General features: G+C 41.3%; 1 protein-coding gene across 1 annotated transcript; it reads left to right on the top strand.

The window, feature by feature from the left end:
- LOC117248002 (uncharacterized) lies at positions 1-17,693 on the top strand. The gene is made up of 27 exons (XM_033612712.2): positions 1-202; positions 714-825; positions 1,797-1,920; positions 3,378-3,771; positions 3,858-3,935; positions 4,018-4,113; positions 4,193-4,246; positions 8,308-8,361; positions 8,451-8,504; positions 8,587-8,640; positions 8,780-8,833; positions 8,916-8,969; positions 9,051-9,104; positions 9,485-9,538; positions 9,664-9,708; positions 9,798-9,851; positions 9,933-9,986; positions 10,080-10,133; positions 10,262-10,333; positions 10,419-10,454; positions 10,794-10,838; positions 10,938-10,970; positions 13,759-13,905; positions 14,355-14,531; positions 15,225-15,315; positions 16,813-16,890; positions 17,186-17,693. The coding sequence occupies exons 2-27, from the start codon at positions 747-749 to the stop codon at positions 17,386-17,388; spliced, it is 2,292 nt and encodes a 763-aa protein (XP_033468603.1). The 5' UTR covers positions 1-202; positions 714-746; the 3' UTR covers positions 17,389-17,693.
- The last annotated feature ends 3,318 nt before the right edge of the window (positions 17,694-21,011 follow it).

Raw genomic sequence — 21,011 nt, 5'->3', positions numbered from 1 at the left:
CAGATCCCCTGGGGACCAAAGGTGGAGTGGAGCTCAGGGGTCAAGCTCCTCTGGGACCCAGAGTGTGTAGTTTGAATGGTCCTCCTGTTCAGCTCAAACACTGGGCCGCCGATGGCACTTTAGAGCGGGATACATCCTCACACCAGGGACTGATAGAGAGACCCGTCTGCAGGAGTCAAGGGACTTTCTTTTTCAGGAATATGTAAGTAATATCTTTCTCTCGTTCACTTTCCCTTATTTTTTTAAATACATTTTTATATAAATTGGGGTTGTATGTGATGTAAAGTTGCTAATCAAAAGGAGGATGATGAGGGTTTGATCAGCTGGTTATGTTATCTAGTGATTTGTGTATTGTTTTTCTCTAATTTGGTGAAAAATAAGAATATCTGCATGGACAAATATTTGTTTTGTAGAAAGATAATCTTGTAGAGGTCAAAGAAATTAAAATATTTAGCCGATTAAAAAAACTTTAAAAGGCAATTTCACCAGTTTTGCTTTGCTACACCATTAGGTTAGGTGTAGAAATTTAACAGCACGTGTCTTTATACATTTTTCTTCCTTCAGTCTTTCTAAATCTTTAACATCTCTGCATTTAAATGTATAGTTAGGAACAAGTTTGAATGCATGGCTTCAGTTTAACAGCCTACTGTACACTCATATATCAGAGGATCTGATTTATTGAACGACTGATTCATATAATTGCTCTACTGCAGGCACTTATAGCCTCTGACTTCAAACATTTGAAAATGCCAGCCTCCAAAGAAATGCTGGTGTTTGCAGCACTCTGTGCCTTCCTGGTCCTCACCCAATGTCAAAAGCTGCCAAGTAAGTTTTAATAATTTTTTTTTCATCTTATTTGATGACAAAAGCATAATTCTCACTGCATAAAAGTAACACTGGATCATTACCCACACAAAACGCTGGTTCTGTATAGTTGGACTTGTTAAACATGTTGCTGCTATCTTTGCCAACACACTGTGGTTAAAGAGATTTTTAATCTCAGTGAGGTGTTACCTTGTTAAATAAATTTAATAATAACCTACATAATCACATACATCACATTTATAATGTGCTATAGTTTAAAGGTTGGATACTGTAATGTGGCACTATGACCAGCAGATGTCAGTGTTTGTCACTTCACAGTCCATTGTTTGCCTCACAGCAGTCGACCCTGTATTGTATTTCCTGCTTTCAGTGCCTATGTGGACACTTAGAGGTCAAGAGGTCAGCCTGGGGTTAATCTGGGCACATCAACTTTGAAGCCCTGCCATCAAGTCGCCCTGTTTATCTAAATAAATCAGTCTCTATCTGAAGTTGTCCTGCTTAAAGATAAAACAGACAGTACTGAGCTATAATAATTCCAGTTGTAATGGGTTTCAGTGCTGTAACCTTTACTTAAATATGTATTAGAGCAGTTTTCTGACTTATTTTCTACTTGAGTCATAAAATGTATAATCATAATCTTTCACCAGCTTTCACTCACACATTTTATCCTCAGAGGAAACACCACAGCCACGCTGATCTCATTCAAACTGCAGCACAAAGCACCCAGTGTTTAGGATTCAGTAGCCAAAACCACCAATGACAGAAAATAAACAGCCTCTAGGTGTTAATGGGTTTCATAAATTACCTCACTGTACCTGTGAAGTGATGGTGTTATTAATGACAATGAATAATGCAACAATTTAGAAATAAATAAGTGATATTAGCGCTGATGTAAGATCTAGAAGCAGTCCAAGCGCCTTTGATGCTGAATCACTGTGACGTCAAACTAAGCTCAGTGTTTGTGCTGTGAGGTTTTGATCTGCTGGAGGAGTTTCATGTGCCCGAGTCGAGAGGAGTGAGGAGAGTGGACGGCTCCCAACCAGAGGCGGTGGCCTACCGTGTTAACCCCTCTATACATCTACGGAGATCCATGAGGTAAGATAGTGGACTGTATGAGCCCAGTTAATGAAGCTGGAAAAATGAATAAAGAGTAACTTAACACCACCTGGAAATCTTGTTTATGCTTCTCACCTGGTTGCAGTGATATAGAAGTGTACTCTAGGGTGTGTCAGTACCATAGACTGTGCAAAACTAATATAGCAACCATGGCATCGTTCATTGGTTCATTAAGTCCCATTCTGAAGCCTCAAGTTTGGTGATTTGCCAAACGCCATTTTGGATTTTTCGAGACAGAAGTGACTAAATCTGGACAAGAGGGTGGAGCTGACTTGGCTCTGGTGACACCTTGCAGACACACACATAGCGGCCTCACCCTTAGTTATGCATAACTTTAAACCCTTACAAATGTAATCAGGTGAATTTCACTCCCCCATACAGTCAGCATAAATTTGATTCTGAGACCAAACGGGAGTCCATGGGGGTCTATAGGGATTGACTCACTTCTGGTTCCAGCCTCAAGTGGCCATTCAAGGAATTGCAGGCCTGGGTGTTGCCACTGGGTGTGATATCAGTGATGGGTGTGGTTACAGGTGCAACCAAAGTGCAACAAAACACTGCCTTTCATCCTGGTATTAAGTTACTCTTTAAAGGGACACTTAACACCAAGCAGAAAAGCAGTTTTGCACCTGTAATCCCAACCAACAGTGATGTCACAGGTTGTTGAAGTACACTTGTGCTTCACTACAGCAAGGAAAGCACTGAAAGCACTGGAGGTCTGCAAAAACAAGATTTTCAGATGTAATAAGTTGATCATGAGTTCTAATAGCACGTCTAGATGCAAATGGCATATTTGATATCTTGAAAGTTAATCTATAATTAGTCACATGATTGGAAATGTATAACAATAAACACAAAAAGGTATGAAAAGGTCTCTCTGATGGGCACTGATTGAGTTTTTAGCCATACTACCTGCCTAATTCTGTTATTAGATGGATTGCATTTGCATGCTAACATGCTAACATAAGTTGGTAAACATGGTAATATTACACCTGCTCATCATCAGTATATTAGCATTGTATTGTGAGCATGTCTACATGTTAGCATTTAGCTCAAAGCACCACTTTGGCTCGCAGAACTGCTAGCATGGCTGTAAACTCCTCTTCCTTGAATTCTCATACCTCGACAATGAAAACAGCATTGCCTTTTGAGTTTGAGTTAAGTAAATATGTGCTTGTTCAAACTAAAGAAACAAAGAATGGTTGTCTGCTAAATAGTACAAGATCAAAAAAAGGTTTCACAAAGTAACAAAGAAATGTGTCATACGCTAAAGTGGAATTTATGCATAAAATTCAAGGAGCTCTGTTTCTACTTATTCGTGTTCTTATAAAATAAAACCCTTTTGTTCCTACAAAAGCCCTTAATTATGTTTTGTGAGGAAAGCCGCCGGTCTCTGATGATACCCAGATCTCTAAACCTCACTCTTTTGCCACAAGCGATGTGTATCCAGATGGACTTCCTTCCGACTACTCTGTCATCGCAACATTTAAAGTGACCAAGGACACAGCCAGAAAATCCTGGGACCTGTGGCAGGTCAGTGACCCCAAAGGACGAGAGCAAGTCGGCCTGCGTTTCCAGGGTGACACACGTTCTTTAGACTTCTTCTACACCAGCCCCCATGGGAGCCAGATGCTGAGGACCTTCCACGGTGTGGAAAAGTTGTTTGACGGAGAGTGGCACAAGTTGGCGCTGAGTGTGAAGGGCAGCCAGGTGAAGCTGCTGATAGACTGTGAAGAGGTCAGCGTGGAGTCCATTGATGAGCCAAGGCCAGTCATCCACCGAGGGTACACCTCCATCGTCAAGCGGGCCGCAGGAGATCGCTCTGTGTCTGTATGTTCACAGCTCTGATTCTCATACATTTCAACTTCCTTTGATTTTGGATTCAACTTTAATGTCTCTTATTGTCCCTTTCCCAGGTGGACCTCCAGCAGATGGAGGTGTCATGTGACCCAGAGCAGGCTTACTCAGAGGGCTGCTGCGAGCTCTCCAGTGTGGTGAGTCACCTCCCATTTAACATAGTTTCACTCTCTCCCATGGAGTGTGTGATTACAATACTTGCCTTTCTGTCCACGGCAGTGTGGTGGGTACGCAGAGATCGGCCTAACAGCTGGAAGAGCGTCTTGCAAATGTATGCATGGACAACCAGGCGTTCAGGGACCTCCAGGGCCACAGGTTAATGCACCTATAAATCAGTAAAACACTGATAAGACAAGTTGAATCTGTGTTTACACATTTTTCTATTTCTCTGCAGGGTCACAGAGGGCTTCCAGGAAAAGCCGGAGACCCAGGAAGACAAGGAAACTGGGTAAATAAATATACAATATGTCTCTCGGTCATGCAAATATTCAACCTTGTGAAACAGTGGATGAATGGTGTTTACTTGGTGTATTCTTAGCGTTAGCAGCCTCCACTTCCTCTCATTGCAGCACAGTCTCCGGAAGAAAATGTTGGCATTCTACATCTCTGTGAATCACTGATACGTTACATTTGCTTGTTTCAAATGCTTCTAAAGTTACATTATATATGAGCTCCCTCTGTCATCTGGGGGTGGAGGGGATAGCAGATGGCATGTCACCCAGGTGAGAAGCCTGCTGAGCTGCAGACAACTGTTTAAGACCAACAAAAAACAAAATCCACTGTGATTTAGTGACCTGTTACTGTTTTAGAAGCGGCTTTTAAGTCCCCAAATGTGGATGTTCTGTGGTGATCCACAGACAAGGATAGTGCCATTAAAAGCGGCTGTTTTGACATCCCTGCTTTTCCTGCTAGGACTGTGCTCCCAATACTTGGTATTTCGAGCCCAAACATGATCTTTTCCTAACCAAAACCAAGTGTTTTTTGTGCCTAAATCTAACCACACTTTAACCCCAAGTTTCAGGTATCCACTACATCATAATGAGCAAATGTGACATATCCATGGTTCGCAGAAATGTACAATGCCAACATCTTTTTCCGCAGATTGGGTTGCTTGCTGTACATTAAGGAGTTAAACTGAAGTGTGGGTGAGTGACATTGTAAAACTTTTATTCGTGAGACAGCAGTGAAGCTGTGGAAAATGGCAACAGGAGTACAACTGAGACACGACAGGATGGAAACAGATCTGGAAGCAGAAGCGCTTAGCGATAGTAAACATAGAGGCTCCTTTCATAGTTTTGAAAACTCGTGTCTGCTTTGCAAAAGATCTAAGAGGAAGCCAAGACAAACACGAACCAATACGGATGTGACAATAAATTTGTTTTCATCGTTCTGAAATAGCCATTTGCTTCTCAAAACACAGGCCCTGTTTAGAATATAGGATTTAACTCAAACTGGCAAGAGATCACAGGATCTCTAATGGTTTTGCTTTTCCATTTGGGAGACACTGAGCCAAATGTAATGAATCCCACACACACAGGAAAACCAGGCCGTTGAGCAATACCCTCCAAGTGACTGGTAATGAGTGGCATTAGTGTGCATAACTGTTGTGTGAAACCTGTCTCTTAAAACACTTTTATTTTTGTGGACAAGGCTGATTAATTCCCCACGGGAAGACCAAATAGTGAGAGAAAGAGAAGAGGTTTGAGAAAATGATAATGAACAAAGTATTGTGCTGCAGGAGCCAGTAACACACGCATCAATGAATGAACACTCACATTTGTATCCTTCAGGGAGCTGCAGACGTGATTATTTCCACTTTAAATTTATGACTTGTTAATCTCTTTCATGCTTAGCAGTCGGTGTTACGTCGAAGCAGATCTGAGAGTCTTTTAAAAACAGTCCGGAGAACATGTGTTTAAAGATGGAGGATTATTTTTTTATACATGATCGTTTGGCATTTAACATGCCCTTTGCACTCAAGGAAATCCCCCATGCTGCCTGAGCAAACACATGTACGCCTCCAGACCCACGTACATTCAAAGCACATTTCCAGAGCTCTACGTGCTACATATTCATGTCCTGCGTTGCAGCTGTAGCTCATCTGGGAATAAACATCTGTCTTGTGTAACTCGTTAGAGTTTTGACCTCCTGCCAGTTTGTGAATCACGGAGCCCCAACATGTTTATCTCCTCCCCTGCTAGCATCAGTGGAGGGCATTTCCTGGCACAGATATATGAACTGTCCATCTCAGGTAGTGGGTGGTCTTGTGCTTCTCGGAGCTATACCGCCTAAGAAACATCGTAAAATTCACGGTCGTGCCTCTCGCCGCACTGTCGGCCATCTCTGAGGTTAACCTTCGCCCAGCTGACTCTGCGTAAAGTTAGGTGAGATGGTCACATAAACTGACAACACAAAGGCATCCTGGAACTTGTTTGTTGACTCAGTAAAATACATCCAAGTGGAAAACACTTTTCCTTCTACTACTGAGGAAGTCAGCATCTGTGCAAACAATACGGCTCCATTTTGTTGTCTTTATGACTAATGTTTCCTAAATCCGGCTGAACATGCTTGTATATATTTTCCGCTAATGTGAGTGTGCCCAAAACTTATACCATGTTCACACTTTAAACCTAACTTTCCTCACTTTGACATTATTTGTAGAGCTTACGTCAAAGGGATAGTCTGATCGTTTTCTTGCAGAGAGTTTGATGAGACTGTTGGTAACACTACCATATTTGTGCTGGCTAACAGCCAGGAGATTGTTAGCATTAGCTTAGCATGAAGAGTGGAAAAAATATCTAGCCTAGTTGCCTGGGTCCAGACCATGTACTGTAAAGTGATCGACGTAGCTTGTGACATCACCCATATGTTTGTGGACCCTCATTTTAAACCCTCAACTTCTGTATTTTGGCCGTTGCCATCTTGGATTTTTGGAGCCAGAGGTGACCATATTCAGACAAGAGGGTAGAGCTGTGGAGAAGAGAGGGCTGGATCTGACTTAATTATAGGCAACTCTAAGCCTTTATTAAAAAGTAAACAGGTGCTATATACAATTTTTCCCCTGGTACAATTGTCATGTAAAGACCAAGACTGTTTTTTGTACCAGGCTGTTAAAATGTTTATTTCGGCCGTTAAGATCGTCATTTTAACATGGGGGTCAGTGAGTATTGACTGGCTTCTGGAGCCAGCCTCAAGTGGCCGTTATAGGAACTGCAGTTTTTGGCATTTCTGCATTAGCTTCACTTTTCAACGCAGGAAGTTACCGCTTGATCCAGACCTTGGAATCTGTCCACTCCACCAAGTCGACCTATTCATCTGGCATCACAACATGAAACAGTGGTTTGATTTGATGAGCACTACAGGGGGACTAACAATTAGCCAGTCAGTGCCATGCGTGGGACTAATGCCATTGTTAAACTGTTGTTGAGCATTGTCAAGCTGTGTGATGGAGCTAATGAGGAGTAATACAGAAAGACAGTGGCTGCTATAGAGGCGGGTCTAAATCGACACGTCCCTTCAATAGGGCTGGGCAATATATCGATATTGTACCAAAATGGTGATACGAGACTATCGTATTAGAATTTGGAAATAGTAATATCAAGTAATATAAGTGTTGTCTTTTCCTGAAAGGCTACTTTACAGTAAAATAATGTAATTTTGTAAACTTATCAGACTGTTCTAGCTGTCCTGATATTTGCCTTCACCCACTTAGTCATTATATCCACATTACTGATGATTATTTACCAGAAATCTTACTGTGTAGTTGTTTTGTGAAAGCTCCAATAGTCAACCCTGCAATATCACTGCAATATTGATATTGAGGTATTAGTTCAAAGATACTGCAATATTTAATTTTCTCAATATTATTCAGAAAAACTTCTCAATATCGCCTGGCATTGTAGTGTGTTTTTAGTCTACTCTACCCTTACAACCCCAGCAAAACTAGCAAGCTGGCATGGCTACACATCAGTATAGACTTAAAATGCTGTTAGATTCAGGCACTTACTTTGGTCTCTAGTGGCTCCAAAGTTGACAGATTAACATGTAGTATCTGATTTGTTTGTTTTATATTAAAAACTGGAACATTTCATGGTTTTATAGTTTTAGTGAACTTTAGAGCAGCTGATTTTGCTACCATTGGACAACTGTTTCCTCCTGCTTCCAGTCTTTATGCTTACCTAAGATAATCTCTCCTGGCCTGAGTTCTACATTTACCCTTCAAGCATGACAGGGCTTCTCTAATGTCTTTATTCCCTGTCTGTCTTATCACGAACACTGCGGAAAAGCCATCAATATCTCAGTGTTCAACTAAGGAGCCAATGCTGTCATGTCGAAACAGTTTCTCCACGTGATGCATCCAAAGTTTAATCTCCCAGAAGTCGTTAGTGTCGACTTTCTCTGTGGAAACAGTCGCTACCGTTTACATTTTACGCTCTGTTTCTCAGGCTGGTTGGTTTACAAACAAATAGCTGCAGTCTTGCTTGTGAATGACTCAAACTTGTCTTGTAGGGAATCCGAGGAAACACAGGAGCATATGGCAACATTGGTGAGACAGGCCCAAAGGTAAGATCTACTACACGCTCCCATCAGGGTTACACTTCAGTTTGGCTCCTTCTCAAAACGCATTAATGAAACCTCACGCGTGTCCTCAGGGTGAAGAAGGAATCAAAGGCGAGAAAGGAATGAGAGGACTCTGGGGCCAAGTGGTAATTTATCACACTCAGATTAATCATTTTCTTTACCCCTGAAATGATGCAAATCTGGATTATTGACATGTTGTGTTAACAGGGAGACAGAGGTCTTAAGGGGCTGAAAGGATTAAAGGGGGCAGCGGGCTTCAAGGTAAACTCTTACGCCGGGTTCAGGCTTTAATTTGACTTTAATTTGGCAGCCAGCTAATGAAGTTGCAGACTTTTCATTGGATTTCTGTGCAGTTTGCTCTTAAAGTTGTAAGACTTTATTAATGTGGATGTTGTTAAAGGGAGTTCGTGGACCACCCGGAGATATTGGAGAGACTGGGAAACTAGGCGAAATTGTAAGTTAACCTTTCAGACACTGTAATAAACCCTTTTTTGCAATGTAATTATTGTATTACTAACATTTTGGCCTCCTTGAAGGGTACTAAAGGCGAAATAGGATATGAAGGGATTCCCGGATTTCAAGGAGTTAAGGTATTCATGTTCCCTTCCTTTCTCCATCTTATTTTAAATCTGTATATTATGGTTTAACTCCATCATGCTTTTATTTTTAAGGGAGAAAAAGGAACCTCTGGTGTAGCAGGGCGTGCTGGGCCCAGAGGAAAGCAGGTGGGTCGTTGTGGGATTCCCTTTTCCATAATCCATGATGAGACGCTCTTAATTCTTTGTCCGCTATACCTTTGAAATCCCCTCATGTGAGCATGGAGGCCAGTTAATCATTTTTAATGTGGTAAAACAGTGGAATACAGCTATGTTTTTGGCATATGTGCCGTCTCCATAAACAACATTAGTTCATGTGGCTGGATTTTGGCTGCGATCTGAGGGCCTGAACTGTATCAACATAAGCTGGTGAGTCACTGAAAGAGAAGCCCCAACCGCAACGATAACCTACTCTACTGTATATGAAGGAAGGCTCCCTGCGTCAGCATGTTGCTGCAATCCCGGGATATAATGTATAACTTATGTTGCTTCCAATGATGATCTGACAGGGTATTGTGGGAGATCCTGGAGAGACGGGAACTCCTGGAGAGAAGGGGACGCCTGTATGTATCACACATTCATCACAGTCTCTTTTGTTTGTTTTAATTTACACAGACATCACAAATATTTAAAGCTGCTTTATTTTGAAATTATTTTGAACTTTTTTGTCTGTACTTGTGAAAACTAGGGAATCCAAGGACCTGTGGGCAGAGCTGGCACCATCGGACCGAAGGTGATTAACTGCTGACACACCTGAGTGCTCGCTTACATTCCCCAAAATCATGTGTCTGTCTTATAATAATAATAATATCATTTTCCTAGGGCATTATTGGAGATCCGGGCTTGCCTGGCAGAGACGGTGATCCAGGAATAGAGGTATTGTATTCTGCTGATGATAATATCTTAATGAAGAACCAGTGCAGTTGTGTTATTATGAGTGTCAAATATTCCTCACAGGCTTATCAAGGACCACAGGGTCTCAGTGGAAGACTCGGGAGAAGTGGAGCAAAGGTAACCCCCTGATCTTGTGTGTTTCTTTGTAAATATATGCACAATTGAGTTGTTTTTGGCAGATTCATTTGTTGTGGTTTGGGGCTTTTACAGGGAGAGAATGGCCAGCTTGGGCCAGTGGGAGAAATGGGTCCCCAAGGCCAAATTGTAAGTCACTTTTTCAGAGGACACGCACATAATACATTTTCTATGTAAAGTAGTTTGCCATCTTAAAGGAAAACGACAAAGAATAAAGCCGTCCCTTAGGTTGGTTTAATAAATGTTTTATTCTCTAGGGCCCAAGAGGTTACAAGGGTTCTGCAGGGAAGCCAGGAAGACCTGGATTTATCGGCCCACCGGGACCTACTGTAAGCACTCCAGATGAATTTTCTGAACTCCTCCAAACACTAGTTCATTTTCCTCAGGCCATTAAACCATGTCATCTCTTCACAGGGACACGTGGGTGTGCCTGGAAAACCAGGGTCCAAGGTAATACATCCTCATCCATTACCCATTAGAAATAAAAGATGACGGCAAAATACCATTTAATGCCACAATTAGCTATTCAAGAAATATTTAGTGATTCATGAGCTGAATGCTCAGGATCTGTAGATGTTTTCTGGTAGAAAAAAAATCCCAGACTGTCAAAAGCTGTATGATGTCCAACCTGAGCCCCTGTAATTACTTTCAGCATTGCTGTGTGGATTTGATAGAAGCTCTAATTTATCAGCGAATGAATCATCAATCTGTTCATGCATCAGGGCACCTGTAGAATTCTGATATTTGCAAGCTTCTAAATACTGTTTATTCTTCATCGGCTTCGTGCAGGGTGACACAGGAATCCAGGGAATTCAAGGAGTTAAAGGTGGACAGGTACTGCCTGAAATATTTTATCCTCTGCTCCTCATTGCAGCTGCTTCTTTCTGTGGCGATCCCTTACATTAACATAAATGTTTCTCTTGTTTTTTAAAGGGGGAAAAAGGAGTTAAGGGCCCCAAAGGAAAGGTGAGCTATGATTCAGTTGTTAGAGCTTTACTGATAAATACAATAATGTTTCCAACACATACCAGCACTCAAAAGTCTTGGTAACACCCTGTTTACTTTCCTCAGCAAATCGGTATGGTTCTGATTGAATTCAATAAGTCCAGTCCTCTGATTTAAAGGTCCAGTGTGTAGGATTAAGTGGCATCTAGCAGTGAGGTAACAGAACTGAAAATTCTCCCATGTGCCAAGCATGTAGGAGAGCTACAGTGGCTAACGTACAAATGCAGATGACCCTGAGTCAGTGGTTTTTCCATATGGGCCACTGTACAAACCATGGCGCACTCTCTAACAGAGGACCTGCTCCGTATGTAGATAAAAAATGACTCATTCTAAGGTAACAAAAACACATTTATTTTTTTTTTCTTTACTGACGTAGTTATGAACATTACGTATTGTTTCTATAGATGCTCCTAAATCCTACACACTGGACCTTTTAAAGATAATTTGTAACTTGGCTGTTATGATTTGGGTCACTAAATAGAGCAGTCATACCAGAATATCAACATTTTATGCTACAGTCATCACATTCTCAGTCTGAATGAACTAATAAATGAAGAAATTAAACCAGTATTGCCTTAAGGGGAATTTGCCCTGCACAACTGAGCATAACAGAAAATCAATAAAACATATTACCAACATAAGCACAAAAACCCCCCAAAATGCGATAAAATCAGTGGGGAAATTAAAAAAGGACATCAAGTTCAAGAAGTGCCAATTCCAGACCATGTGAGCTTGGTAAGCAGCAAAATGCTTTGTGGGACAAATAATGTGATGCTTCTTTTAGTCCTTATCTTGGACATGTTGTACTTACACCCTGAAGGCAGGAGTGCATATTCAGACCACAGAGTGTGCAGTGACTCTGCTATGATCTTGTGAGCTAGATTCATGGTGTACTAGTCTGTCATGTGAGTAAAGCTCCTTTCCCACTGCACAAAAAAAGGCTAACATCTGGCTTTTTAATGCAATCGGAAAGGCTTTAATTGGCATTCACTACCGGGTCAAATAACTCTGCATAGTCACGGGTATTTATCGTCTTTGGCTCCGATTGGCATTGATGGAAACAAAACACCCAAGTGAAAGCACTAATTTGAACCACTTTACCTGCAAGATGTAATGATAAGCCACCACAAAATACCCTTCACCTCTGCCTAACCAAGGCTCAAACATTGTTCCAAATTAGTCTGCACTGAGATTAAAAGAGAGACTAAGTATAAAAAAAGAAAGCACCGTCAAGTTGTCATAGGCCTCCATGCTCCTCACTGCTGTTTATCTGTTCTTCAGCCTGTCTGTGTCATTGAACGTGACACACCAAAAAATAGAATATTAACAAAAAACCCACACAGAAAGGCATACTCATCTGCTGCGGAGATGAATACGCAGCACTGATCTGCTGCCAATGGGAAAGGAGTCATTTGCCAATATTCAGTGGGTTTACCCTTGTTTAAAAAACCCACATACACACACTAATTTTGATGGAAAAGGGGTATAATACTGCACATTTGGTTCCCCAGTTATCTTTCCTCCCACTCTAACATCCCCGTCCAATTTGTACTTGTTTTGCACAGACCCTCACAACACTAAATACGAAAGGTCAATATGATCTAGATGAAGGTCTTGTAAAACAGCATCAGCATAGATTTGTTCTCCTCTGGAAACCACCACATGTGCTTACAATCTCAAAGTGGATTAATACTTACATTGAGGTAATTAATATGGAGCCTACTCATGGCGCCAATGGCAAGACTATCTCTTCCTGGGCAGAGACACAAACTCATGTTGAATGATTATAAATTACCTGTGAGTAAAGATAATGAACTAGCCAACAACTGTTTGCTTTGTTTTGTGGTTATTTTACACTCTTTAATGTTAATGGTGAGTAACGGTGTTAAAGAGACAGTCACTCAGAATCACAGACTGATATGCTATTGCCTTTATCTCACAATTTACAGCCATGACTATAAATCTGAAAGAAGATAAAGACTCAGAAAGTGTAATTCTGAATCTCTTTTTTGTGCTTTTATTCCTTTTCTTGTGCTGATCCATGTGTGGGGGCAGGGGGAACATATTGGTTGCCATGAGTGGGAGGGTGGGGGTTGGGGTGGGTAATATGATGTATTATTATTACTAGGGAGTGGAATTAATATTAGATATATGAGTAAACACCAGTTACAATGTAACTCTTGGATAATATAATACATGGTGCATGAGTGTGAAAATCAAAAAAAGCATTTGACCCCAAAAAGCACAGCTCTGTCCACATTAAAACGTCTAGGTTTCCTTAAAAAATAGATGTCACTGGGTTTTGCAAACTGAATAGTGAAATAACATTCCAAACATATTTGAAGCATCTGTAGATGTGATAAAAGCGGTAACACCCACAATTGTACCAAAATGAATATTGCACATTTCCCAAATGTTCTCTGCCAGATATGATTTGTTTTACGTGAACATTTACCTTTTCTTCCACTGCAAGTTTTGTATTTTTCATTTCTTTTTCTTTTCACATTTTTTAAAAGTACTTCCATTTTGCATGTCTACTAATATTTGCCTTTGAGAGTGTATAACTTGCTACTTTGCCTAACTGTATGTGACTGTCAACTACTATGTTTTACTATTCACATGACATAATAAGCATTTTAAGCCGTTTCTGCTTTCAGTTAAAGTTTGTGTCCATGCTGAACTCATTTCTCATTGTCCTCTGATGGACACACTGGCTCTGTCCTGCTGATGTTGTTAACCTGCTCTGTAGGTTGGAGATAGGGGTGCGCAGGGTCCTCAGGGAGGACGGGGGAAGCGTGGCCCCGTAGGCCCACCTGGACGTGCAGGCCCTGTCGGAGTCAAGGGGATCCGAGGTGAAGGAGGACCAGATGGCTTTCAGGGGCCCCCGGGGCCACCGGTAAGTAAAATACAAGCCTCTGGCTTTTTTTTGGCTGATAGAACACACATTACACAGTTGCAGCATAGTAGTGCTGCTCTCCAGTCTCTACTATAATTGACACTTCATTTATCTGTGAATGATGGCACAGAAACAGCAGAGTAATCACTTGCACCAGCAGTTACACTGGCACACACACACAGTGTTTGCTAACAGCTCTGGTGTCAAGAACACATTTAAAGAGTTTCACATTAGCCCGTAGTTATAAGTGACTCACAGCAAGGGTTTCATTTAGTGTGGCTATAAATCCATAATGAGCCTAAGGAAATATTGTTGGCTTCATTTCTTCATTGCATTTCCTCTGAGAGGCAGCCATTGCTTCAGCATGCCCCGTCCTGTAATATTCCTCATTACATGTCCCACAGTTGGGTCCCTTCCAGTGATGGATGTGGTAATGATTTGTTACGCAGGGCCCAGCCCTCCCTGCCCAATATGTGATCGAGGTTTGTCAGAAAGTGGTCCTGGAGCAGATGTCCACCTTTGCCAACTCAGTGAAGAGGACGTGTGCTGCAGTTTGTCCTCTATACGGGGACGTGCCCATGGGTGCCCCTGGTCCTCCCGGACAGAAAGGACCCCCCGGACCTCCTGTGAGTTTTACAGTTTGGGTGTTAATTGTTCACAGTGTCACCTCGCCTCCTGTTGACCTTTACATCAGACACACTGCCGGAGTGCTGTACAGTCTCCATACATTGTTCGCCTTTGACTCCCTGGCTGAGTAAAATGCAAACACATTGTGAGGGTCTGGACTGGACTAAGAGAGCTGAAGTATTTGGCAGAAAAGCTTGGAATGAAAACATTACGATTTTCCACGTCTCCATGCGGACAAATAAGGAGTCACAGACTAGACACTTGGTCTGTGTTGAATGGTTTTTGGAGAGTATCAAGGCTGTCGTTGGATTGGAAAGCCTTTTCCACATTATTATACAGAACTGATACATGTTCCACAACTTCTTTAATCACAGTGGCTCTCTGGTTGATAAATGCTCTTGAAGCCATGACTATATAAAAATATTCCACTCTATTAGATTATGGCCGGTAAGCTTCGTGTTGTGGCGTTTAATGCCAAACCAAGAACAGTGATGTACCAGTACTGTACAATGTTTTCCCAACAAAGTCTTACATAATCTTCAAATAAATCTTAGTTTTTGTGCAGGTCAGAGGTGAGTGGAACGTTAATTCATGACTTGAAACAAACACCTGAGAAGAAAACACACTGCAAGGTTTATACATAAATCACACAAAAGATTAACGATGTGTTTTCCTATTGATGATGTTGTCAGGGTGACCCTGGTAATGATGGTGTTGATGGAGAAGCTGGCCTGCCGGGATTCTACGGAGAAGCCGGGGAACTGGGCCGAAAAGGAGAAACAGGTGTGAAAAACAAACCTGACAGATTATATTTATGCATGTGATGAACACCAAAACTATAATTCACCAGTGCTTGTTTTGGGATGCACCAGTCCTGGTAAAAAAAGAAATGAAATCTCTTGCTGAAACCTGCATTAATTGATTTTTCTAGGTCTCTTAGGGGCAAAATAACAAGCTGCGACCAAATCACTAACATAGCTGAGCACACAGTTGCTTATTTACACATCCAGCAGACAGGCATTGACATTACTATTCATTTTAAGTTGTTTTTCTGGATACCTGATGAATTAGGTCCCAAATTCACTTGTACTGTTTTTGCTGAAATGCTCTGCTATGTTCACCAGCTAGTTGCTACCTTCTGTTAGCAGGTAGAGTACACAAAAAACAGATGCATCCTGAGAGTGGTGACAGTGAACTAAAACAGTGAATTAAAGGGACAGTTCACCCCCATATCAAAAATACATATTTTTCCTCTTACCTGTTGTGCTATTTATCAGTCTAGATTATTTTGGTGTGAGTTGCCGAGTGTTGGAGATATCTGCCATAGAGATGTCTGCCTTCTCTCTAATATAATGGAACTAGATGGCACACAGCTTGTGGTGCTCAAAGTGCCAAAAAAATTAATGCGAAAAACTCAACAGCAATGTCTCTTTCCAGAAATCATGACCCAGTTACTCAAGTTAAACCACAGACCTTGTTGTGAGCAGTTCATTTAGGAACTATTTTCTCTCTACCCAACTATATCCACCAACCATATTGCAATGCAAAAAGAAGCGGAAATCTGTCATATAGTTCCATTAGATTCAATATTCACTGATTTTTGAGGTGAACTGTCCCTTTAAAAGGTGCTAAAATGCCCAGTAGCGCTGAAAGGGACTGCAGAGTTAGATGATAATGCCCTGTAGGATAGATAGATAGATAGATAGATAGATAGATAGATAGATAGATAGATAGATAGATAGACTGAGTGAGCCTAAGTAGCAGCACAATCAATGCTCTATTCTCAGTAAAGGTCCAGCATTAAAAATAAATTTTGTGGAATAAAATTACAATATTTCTCCTGTGATGTGATGGAGCAGAGGGCTCGTCAAGTCACACTCACTCGCTTCAAGGCCCTTTTAAAGTTGCACGTTCAGACAACGATCTTCTTTCCACCACTGGAAAGAACACACTCAACTACCTTTCATCATGAACCGCACTGTAAGAAAACTGCCGAATCAAACTACTGTGAAACTCGTAGACGAACGTGTACATTCTCTAATTTATGGTCAGAGGCCCGACCATGATGTCACACTCATGCCACATTCCCGTGCCAGGCCAATGAAATCGAAGAATATTTACAAGGTGTTTTAAACGTTTATTTAACAATGATCTCAGTAACACATATGGTCTTTAATCAACATGTACAGCCTGTTCTTGAGTGGAGCTCACTCCTGTGGGAATGGCATTTCGGTCTGTCTGCTGTCGAGACCAATGTGTGTGTCTGTGTCTGGCTGGCAGGTGACCGAGGAGAGCAAGGTGATAAAGGACCAAAAGGTTACGGCCTACCTGGCTACTTTGGAGACCAGGGACCAAAGGGTAAATTAATCTTGGAATACTTAATATTGTTTGATGACTTGGTTAAAATTAGACACTAATAGACGTCCACATCTGGGTGTCATTTTCCAAACTATATTCAGCTGAGTCCGTGCCTCATATCCAAGGAAAGGGGAGAGGAGATGTGTTACTGTAAGAGGAGTGTATTATTTGCCAAAAAAGAAACTATTTGTCTCTGTAAATGCTCTGTTCTTGGAATCTGTGAAGCAGTCTTAGTCAGCTAACTGAGCAGACTGAGAGGCCTGAAGACTAAACAACATTTTTGTCTTAATCGCAGGTCAACGTGGACGTCCCGGCCGAGCCTTTCATGGTCAGCCAGGGAAGCAGGGTGAGAGGGGACACGTGGGCAGGCCTGGACTCAGGGGCCATGCAGGTCTCAGAGGACCTCCAGGTGTTTGTGTCACCTCTGGGTGTGCTCAGCTGAACTCCACCAGTGGGACTCCTCAGCCTGTACCGCGGAGGTTGAGGAATCGCCCATAGAGGGAAAAAAGGAGGCTGTGTGGACGGTGAATTGAATATTGAGCTTAAAGGAGGAAAACACGGTAGATTGTTTTTGTTAATATGTGTTTGTTCAAATAAATTGAAAATTTCATGTAAATATGCAACCCAATTGGAACCTGAACTGAACTTCTGGGAAGACAAAGACAGCACCTCTGTGATTTGAAGGGTAACAAAATATATTTGTAAAAAACAACTGTCTTCATTTGAAAGTTTTATTTAAACAGATTTCACAAGTCTGAGTTGTCTTCAAACATCTGTTCTTTATAATAAAAATCCAAAATTTATACTGATGTTTTTTAGACCATTGTGTAAAAGCCTGATTATCTCCCCCAAGGAGGTTATGTTTTCTGTACAGTTTGTTTGTTTGTCAGCAGGATCTGGCCTGTTTTATAGTGGTGGAGGGGTTCAGCATGAGCCAAGGACTAACCCAATGAATGTTGGGGTAGATCTGAATCACTACTCAAAAATTATTATTAATATTTTTTTCATTTTTTGGCCTTTATTTGATAGGACAGATAGTATGAGAGGGATACATGCACCAAAGGCACTCCCAACATTTTGTTTTTGTTGGCTACTGCAGGCATTTGGCCTTAGTGGAGGTCTTTGCTCTCCCAGTGCCCTTCTAGTGTGTAGCTAATGTCATTAGTAGAGTAGAATTTATATAAAAATCTACATAATATATAAAATAACGTAAATATAGAGAGAGTTGGTGTAGCGCGTAGTCTTAAATGAACAAAAAATGGCACCTTCTCAGCAGCTCCCTGCTCATCTCTCAGCTCAAATCCGCCAGGTGACGCATTTTCACTGGCTCTAGGGCTGTTGCTAGAACTAAACATTGTACTTCCTCATATATGAATGCCTGCCACCGGGATACAGAGTATAGAAGCGGATCAAGAGAGAGACCCGCCCCTCTCTTGAATTTAGACCAAACTCAGTTCAAACTGTAAAACTAGGCAACACTGATCAAACACAAGCCGAGATTCTGTTATATTGCTGTTTATTTTATATATAAATGTCTTCAGAAGCATATTTTAGTGCACTGTTTGGCTGTAAAACAAGAATTTGCTAACAGAAAGTGGGTTTCACTCTGTTTCCTGTATTGTCAAAACTGAGGCTTAAAATAATGAGATCAAACTGTAAAACTTAGCAGAGCCGATCAAACAAGATTCTTTTACAACACTGGCTATTTCTCGCCTAAAATGATTAAAAAAAACATATTTTGCTTACCGAACTGTAATTTGAGATTGTCTGTTACAAGCCAGGCAAGCTCCAAATATGTTACCCACCAGAGAGAATGTTTATTGGTCCAGTGTGGCGCAGTGCATTCTGTAGTTGAAGATTTTCTACCTCTTGAGACCAAGCGAATGCCACAGACCTTTTTCCCTGTTTTCTCTGGTCATATAACAACAATTTTAAAAGTATTTGCATCTTTTGAGTGCATAGAAAGACATTTTCTATGAAGAGACCATCTTTCCAGCAGTGAAATACTTCTTTAAGTATGTTTACATTCAAATTCATCATAATTTGGATGTGATACAGTGGTGATATTGTTGTGTTAAGGAACAGCAATGAATCCGGCCTCTGGGTTGGGAGAGGATTTTAGTTTAGCAGTCACATTCTGTTTTGCAGTATCATGTGATGCATATTTGCCAAAAAACACTTTATTCCACTTACAACCATTACCATTAGAATCACTGTAAAATGCCAAATGCATTTCTCTGACAGCACAAAGACCCCAAAATGACTTCAGAATGTAATCCATTCAGTACGATAAAATAGCCAGAAAGTTATTTTGCATTTTTGATCAGAAAAAAATGATCAGGAGACTGTACTCCTCCAAAATACAACCACATACTGTATGTTGTTTGCACAAGCAGCTTATTGCAACCCATGCTTACCTTTCTTACTAGGCAGCAAGCTGTAGCTGTAGTAATTATGACAGGAAAGAAGAAGAAGGAGGATGATGTAGTACAAAGAGCGAGAAAGTCTGCATATGAAGGAATTAGGGGTTAATGGGTGGCTTAAAGAACACAGGACTTTCAAACAGGAGACTGCTGTTTGTGTCCCGTGTGAAACCAAAATTCAGTGTTCAGTTATTTCAGCTACTTTTAACCCAAATCATGATCTTTTTTCTAAACCTAGCCACGTAGTTTTGGGGCAACTCCGACGACTTCAACAATTTCACAACACGTGTTTAAAACTGTGACTTCAAGGGTCATAAACAAGCTGTTCAGTCATTTAAGCATGATACCAGTGGGGGCACAACTTTAGGAACTACTTCTGTGAGTCGTATTAGAGGCTAGGAAAAATGGCTTATGTGGTTGTGTAAGTTGGAGGACTTGTTGGAGTGAAAAAACCTCTAATGTGCATGTTCTCAAACAATATGAAAGGCTGACACAAGCTTTACACTGCCATTTTTTAATAACCCTCACTATTGGCCCCACATTACTGAATTTTAAGATCTGGGGTTCAACCGTGTGCTATAGTAATATCAGGGAATGTCTTTATAACTCTTTATGTTTGACAACCTTAGAATTACTCTGTATTTCCCTGAGTGGAAGATTTGTAAATTCCATATGTAATGCTTTCTGGTTATACTCCAACTGCTTGCAAATCTTAATTATGTTTCATCGGACTGCTGGGATTACACATGAGTTCAGCTGTCAACAAAAAACTTAATGACCTACAACCTGTGCTCAGTCTTTTTTTAGACGTTGTTGTAGCGATGAGAACAAACAATGACACAAACAGCAATGTTTCCCATATGGTGGCTCGGCAGATACTGTTGTAGCGCTGTTGCACACAGCAACACAGAGCTGGTTTGATTCCTGGCCTGTGTCAACTTTCCAGCTGAAAAACCTGCTGGTCAAGTGGAATAGAGACTCTAAATTGCTTGAGGTGCCGCATCTGTCTATCTGTATTAGCTGTGCAGTGGACCACCGCCCTGTCCGGGGCATTTCCCCGCTTTGTGATCAATGCATGCTGAGGAGAAAGGAGAAAAATGATGATTGAGTGTTTTCCACTGCTCCAATCTAGTGGAGAAACACTTCTAAAGGGGGAAACTCACAGGGAACTCTGCGTGTGGCTCTTCTCAGTGTCTTTCCTGGCGCACATGTGTTTCCCTTGAGAAGCCCATCGACTGCAGATCATCATCCTCCACCCCCTCTGCGACTGCAACATCATGTGCCATGCTGCTCTGGATGCTACGGTCACCTCTGTCATGGAAACTATTACTAATCCACGATTATCCTCTGATTTTTCTTTCTGGGCTCAACCACTTGCTTCAGACATGCTCACTATTTATCTCTGTGGCAAACCATACAAGTGATCAAGATAAATGCAGCTTAATGCATGTGAGCTGATTAAAACGACCCAGGACGGTTGGGCTTCAAAGTGATGGCACAGAATCAGAGGTTATTAGAGAGAGGTTTTATGTTGTCCTCAGGCAGTTCTTTAAAAAGTTTCAGAGGAACTGCCAGACACTGTAAATGTTAGTTGATGTAAGTAATAAGCCAAATATGTTATTGTGTAGAAGTGACAGTAAGCAGAGCACTGGTGCTGTTAGGCCCGACTGTAGACTTCATTAATATCCTGACACAACT

The sequence above is a fragment of the Epinephelus lanceolatus genome, chromosome 17 (assembly GCF_041903045.1).
Source record: "Epinephelus lanceolatus isolate andai-2023 chromosome 17, ASM4190304v1, whole genome shotgun sequence".
Lineage (NCBI taxonomy): Eukaryota > Metazoa > Chordata > Actinopteri > Perciformes > Serranidae > Epinephelus > Epinephelus lanceolatus.
The sequence above is the reverse complement of the archived record's forward strand: the minus strand, read 5'-3'. Positions and strand labels throughout refer to the sequence as shown.

Excerpts from the sequence above, each read along its gene's own strand:
- LOC117248002 (XM_033612712.2), top strand. The coding sequence starts at position 747 with ATGCCAGCCTCCAAAGAAATGCTGGTGTTTGCAGCACTCTGTGCCTTC. Across the intron at positions 8,834-8,915 it reads CTGGGAAACTAGGCGAAATT|GGTACTAAAGGCGAAATAGG; the intron begins GTAAGTTAACCT and ends GCCTCCTTGAAG. Across the intron at positions 10,971-13,758 it reads TTAAGGGCCCCAAAGGAAAG|GTTGGAGATAGGGGTGCGCA; the intron begins GTGAGCTATGAT and ends CCTGCTCTGTAG.